The sequence below is a fragment of the Centruroides sculpturatus genome, unplaced genomic scaffold (assembly GCF_000671375.1).
Source record: "Centruroides sculpturatus isolate CEXI.00-Female unplaced genomic scaffold, Cexi_2.0 scaffold536, whole genome shotgun sequence".
NCBI classification, from domain to species: Eukaryota; Metazoa; Arthropoda; class Arachnida; order Scorpiones; family Buthidae; genus Centruroides; species Centruroides sculpturatus.
This window is the reverse complement of record NW_019384812.1, coordinates 245,620-251,920: the sequence shown is the minus strand read 5'-3', so window position 1 is coordinate 251,920 and position 6,301 is coordinate 245,620. Positions and strand designations below refer to the sequence as shown.

The 6,301-nt window shown below is 28.8% G+C and overlaps 1 protein-coding gene across 1 annotated transcript; it reads right to left on the bottom strand.

Annotated features, from left to right (window-relative positions):
- Positions 1-464: 464 nt before the first annotated feature.
- LOC111629790 lies at positions 465-1,427 on the bottom strand. The gene has a single exon (XM_023373699.1). It carries the CDS (start codon positions 1,425-1,427, stop codon positions 465-467), a length of 963 nt encoding a protein of 320 aa, XP_023229467.1.
- Positions 1,428-6,301: the final 4,874 nt, after the last annotated feature.

Genomic DNA, 6,301 nt, shown 5'->3' with positions numbered 1-6,301 from the left:
AGGATTGGATTGATGGAATTAGGCAATGCAGTACAGTGCCATATGCAATACAATGTCGAATCACTATTCCGTTAGCAGATGCAATGCCAACGGATCAGTGTTCCAGGAGGACTTTATCTTTATCTTTATCTTTATTTATTCCCGATACCGCAAGAGCATAATCGGGTTAATTACAGAGATATGTGAAAGCACAGGTAAATACATACATAATAACAGACAGATAACGTACAAACAGTATGACAATTGAAAAGTATGAACAGATGGTAAGATGACCAATACAAATCAACCGATATTATACAAAACATGAGAGTTGAATAACATGTTCGGTAAATTAAAATAGACAATACTAATAGTAATAATAAATATTATACAGATATATGCTGCAGCAGAACAATAATGATATGTATATACAATAATGTGCAAGAAGCAAATGAAAATAATGCCTGATGACAGACTTGACTAACTTAGTGAATGACAGAGCGTATGTGATACATATGAATCAATTTTTTGAATGCTTTGTAGGTGTCACTATCCTTAAGAAGGACATGAAGTTCACATGGCCAGTTAATTCCCCTGTGGCTAAGAGCAAGGGCAAGCTCATGCCTAGCATCCTCGGTCATTGGACACATGTATACATAGTGCTCAACCCCATCACGGCAATTACAGATGGTACAGATGTCCGTTGTAGATTTGCCGAACCTCTGTAAGTAGGCCCGGAATCTCCCATGCCCAGTGAAGAATTGCGTGGTTTCATAGTCCGGACTAACCCAGTGGTTAGAAAGGTGGTCATGAATAGATGGAAAAAAGTTCCTGGCAAGGCCATTGTAACTATCCCATCTCTGCTGCCAGAGATCCAAGCTGTAGTTCCAATGCTGGAGCTTAAGAAAAGAAGCAGGTAGCACTGAATAATTGAAAGGGCCAGAGGTACCGATCGTTGCAGCCTCCCTGGCAAGTAGATCTGCACGTTCATTACCTAGGACACCCTGATGACCTCTCACCCATTCGAGGGAATAGGAGTTCTGAGCACAAGGTATATAGTTTAGAATCTTCCTAACCAGAGGGTGTAGGTTGTTGAGATTCCTAAGTGCGTTGATTGCTGAAGCACTATCAGAGCAAATTGTAACTCTACTTCCAGTAAGATTGGCTTCACACCATTGAACAGCCATGTAAATGGCACAGAGTTCTGCCTGGAATATAGAGCAGTTAGGATGAAGAGTGTCAGAATTTTGATATATTTCCTCCTCATTGGCAAAAACGACGAAGGCCGAGCCCGTGCCCTCTGCATTCTTTGATCCATCTGTGAAGATTATATAATCAGCAGCAACTGTAAAGGATGTGTCAAACCCACTTCTCACCTCTGGATGAGGAAGGTTGGTAAATGGTATATCTGTCTCATAGGTGCCTTCAGCATAGGAGATAGAGTTCATAATGATGTCATGGCCTTTCCTAATATGATAAGTACAAGCAATGTGCCTCAAGTATAGATCCAGAGGTACCTTCCTACTGATAACTTCCTGTGAAGAGAATAATTTGAGGCAGTAGAATATGCTCTTGTAAGCCTGAGAAGGGCCCTACGCTGAGCAGATTGAAGACGGCGGTAATTGTGACTGAGAAAGACACCGCTTTCCCAGACAGCCACAGCATATGAGATAATGGGAATGAAGACCGCATTGTAAATACAGTTTAGAGCAGCATAATTAAGCCCCCAGTGTTTCTTAGCAATCCTTTGTAAGTTATTAAATATAAGAGTAGTTTTATCAGTAATGTGATGGATGTGGAGACCCCAAGAAAGTTTATGCTCCAGGACAACACCAAGGAACCTCAAGTGAGAGACAATGTGAATGGATCGACCCTGTATCTTAATGCATGGAGTACGAGAGTAAAGATGTGGAGAGTAAGGTTTAGTGAAGACTATTATAGGAAACTGATTTCTACTAAGCTGTTAAATATGTGAAGAAATCCTAGAAAACTTCACATGGCCAGTCCATTAGTGAGGCGCCAACCACGACCAACACTAGTATTCAGTGGTTTTATTAACAGTCGTTATTGGAAATTGTGTTTACTGTTACGAATTAAGCATTTAATAATTTCTTCATTAGATTTTGAGAATTTCAGATAATGGCACAAAAACAATTATTATTATATGAATAATATATTCATTTCTTTAAATAAATTGTTCGGTAATATAGCAAGCGAAATGACTAAGAAACAGGTAAAATTTAACCTTTCCATATTATTTCAAGCTTTCCGATAGAAATATAAATATTTTTCATATATTATACGAATTATTTAAAATATTATTTCTTAATAATAGAATGGACCTATAGCAAAATTCGCTGATTTTTTTAAAATTTTATTTAAAATGTTATGAAATGAAACAACCAAATAAATAATGCTATATTAAATATAATAAAAGATTTAAGCAAACAATTTTCTTTATAAATATAACTCATTTTAATTCTCAAAGAATAGTTTCGTGTTGTTCATTTCGTGTAATTGATGTGCTGAAAAATATGTAATTTGATCGGCGGGGAAGATCGAGGAGTTTGAGGCGTCAACCAGAATATTAGTTTTAGTGAATCCGGGATCGGGTCCAGACTTTCCCGAAAATTTTTCATGCAAGTTCCCGGATATATCGGGCTCTATCTTTCACCACTCGATCGTGGGTTTGGCTTGGTCGAACCCACGATGCGTAAAGATTTTTTTAATGCCCACAGGTCAAAAAGAGCCAAAAAACAAACATAATTTGCATATAAAGACTATTAATTGAAAATAAACGAAAAATAGGTCTATTGATCAACAAATTTTAGAATTTGCTATTTTTTTATGAATACAGTAAATAAAGAAAATTTAGTCGTAATTTCTTCTATTATATGAAATATTTATACTCATTATTGTTTCCAAAACTGATAATAAAACACTAAATTTTTTTCAACTTGCAGTATATTTTGAAAAAATTAAAATTTTATGCATAACCTGTGTAGAAAACTAATTAATGGATGAAGTGCTTTTTATCTAAGAAATAATCAAATAATTATGTAAAATGTATAAAGAAATCAGCTTTCTTTAAATTATATTAAAATAAAAGTAATATCATTAATTAATTATTGATCAATAATTTAATAATAATATTTAATTACTTTAGATAATTTTATTTTGCTTTCTATGCTTTTTTATTTAACTTTTTCAAAATGTTATTTTATTAATTTTCACCATTTTTAAGGATTTTAATCCGAATTTATAAATATAACTTATATATAAAAAAAGACAACAATTGTATATTGTACTGTACTTCCTAACTTTAAAACATTTTATAAAGCATTTGAATCACATTCTCAAAGAAGATATTGCAATTCATTGTCTATTTACACTGAAAATATTGACAGATTTTTTAAAAAATCTTTTCAAATGTTATTTTTGAAAAGACTTGTTGAATTTTTTATTCAACAGTTGATTTAAAGATGTCAAAAAGCAAACACAATTAACATCTACAATCACTTCTGGGTATTTTGCACCTTTAAAGTCGATGTTAAGGTATAACAATATTCTTTATTAAACTTCTTTTATCTTTAATTTCAGTGACACTCACGAAACATCTAAATAAAACAAGAGAATTATCATAAGTGAGTATCCTAAACATTAATATCAACGATAATTTTCAAAAATTAATAATCGTAATAATAATACAGTAGATTACATAAAATATCATAACAGATGGTGCCACAGGCAATTGTAAATATTTTTGCCGGGACAGCTACGCAAGTCGTTGCTGAAATTTTTTTTTATTATGATATGGCAAGTATTGAAATTAAAATATTTTTCATTTTATTATAAATGTAGCTACAAAGTTTTTATCGTAAATTAAATACAATAGAACCATACACAAAAGTCTGTTGCCTATGGTAAAAAAAAAATTATTTATTTTTTGCTAAGATTGTGTAAATAATGTTATAAAAATATTTTTTAGAACTAAAATTTATATTATAGATTAATTTTAGTAAAACAAATTACATGGAAAATTAGAAGATCAGTATAAAAATAAGTTTAATTTATTTCTATTCCTTGAAGTATTGAAATTATATATTTTTAAAATTTACAATTTTTTTATTATAAGGATAAAAAATATATTTATAAAGATTATATCGTAATTAGTTTTTGAAAGTTTTCATATTATTAAAAGTTACACACCTTTTAGGTATAACACCTAAACTAGTCTTTCATAGAAAGTCTACCCTTTGGCAGATCGTCCATGTGTTGAGTTTCCTTATCTCATCAATCCAATCGAGACTAAAAATGGTGTAAAAATATTGAGAATCTATTGTTTATTGTGTTTTTCTATGAGTCTGGTAAATTAATTAAATAACAATAAATATAAACTTATAAAATCGTTGAGGATTAAAAGTTATAATGGTTCTTATATAGTTTTCATTTAAAAACTAATAGATCATATCTTATTATATAATCGATTTTATTAGAAATTACTTATAATTTATTAAACCATTTTATAATTATATTCGATACATGAACTGCATTTAGATATGCAGATTTCATCTACAAACTAGTCATATCATCTTCTAGCATGAAATATTAATCAAAAAACTTCAACTTAATTATTTACGAAAACATTTTCGGTATAAATGCATATGGAGGATATTAATATTAAATCGTTTTAATTTTTGATGCAAAAATAATTTTACTAAATATGATATAAAAACTATCATTTTATAAAATATTGAAAAAGGTAAAGAAAGTTTTTGAATTTCAATTTCACGTTTTATGATATGAACATTTTCAAAAACTAATTACGATATAATCTTTATAAATACTTTTTTTCTCCTTATAATAAAAAAATCGTAAATTTTAAAAATTTATAATTTCAGTAGTTTATGGAATAGAAATAAATTAAGCTTATTTGTGTAATTATCTTCTGAATTTTATGTAATTCTTTTACTATAAATTAATCTGTAATAGAAATTTTAGTTCTAAAAAATATTTTTATAACGTTATTACACAATTTAACAAAAAACAAATATTTTTTTACTACAGACAACAGACTTTTATGTATTTAAATATAGTAGAATCGTTTATTGTAATCACAGTTTCGGTTATAATTATCATTAAATAAGCATTATAAACTATCTTTTCGCCCTATTAGCTTCTACATAAAACTGATAGCTTACAATTGTTCAGTTATCAATTATCATTATCAGTTTTCATCAATGCTTTAAATGTGAAACGATTGTTATATTAATCGTTATTTATTTGTGGTACAGTAATTTAAATTACTGAAATTTCTAACTTTAATTAAATATTATCTTCTTGTTAAAGATGATGCTGCAAAAACAGTAAATAATAATAGTTGAATTACTATTAATAAATGTATCTCCTAGGTATACATTATTAATTGTTTTAACACATCCTTTTAATGATAGTCAACAGAACTTCCACTAACTGTAGTCTTATTTACAGCCCTACTATAAACCAATATTTCTAATATTTTCGTCGGTTATTATTATCTGTTTAAGCAAGTCACAACTAATCCCAATTAGCGGTTTATAGTGTATTATAAAGAAAATGACATTCGAAATGATCGATGACCATTCCCGTAGAATTATTTCAGTTCCGTTCAAGCATCTATCTATTTATTAAATATTTTATGTCTAGCTATTTATTTAATAACAAGATCTTTAGTTTCTTTGTACAGTTTCCTGTGACCTTTCCAAAAAAAATCCACTCTTCATAGTAATTAATATTACAATATTATAATTAAGAACTGTCAACAGTCAGAAATAAGTTCACTGGGATCAAGATATGATTAAATTAAAAATTAATCTTATTCCTTTATGATATTTGAAGTTTACAAGTTTATAAGTGTTTACAGAATCGATACCTTTAGTATTTTCTTTTTTATCTAAAAAAATATCGATAACTCGTGACTTAAAAATACCCAAAATATCTCGTTTCGTTAAAGATAGATATATATTTATCTACGACATTTACAATATAATATTTGATAAAAATATTATATTTTCTTAATATTTGATATATTATTTTAATAATTATTATAAAAATTATTTCCAGTCAGATGTTATTTATTAGTTAAAAAATATAGGGGAGATCGGGGCAAGATCGGCATGTTAAGCTTTACTTAAATTTTGTGTAATAAATACTGCTGTAAACTGAAAAAAAAGCTTTGCATATTGTCTATTGGAATGTTACCTTACTATAGAACTGGTTAAAATCAGTTTGGAAATAAAAATAATTAAAATAATTACAACTTTACAAGAAGAGAGAAATTGAC

What these genes read in the sequence shown, in the direction of transcription:
- LOC111629790 (XM_023373699.1), bottom strand. Translation starts at nt 1,427, where the DNA reads ATGAACTCTATCTCCTATGCTGAAGGCACCTATGAGACAGATATACCA.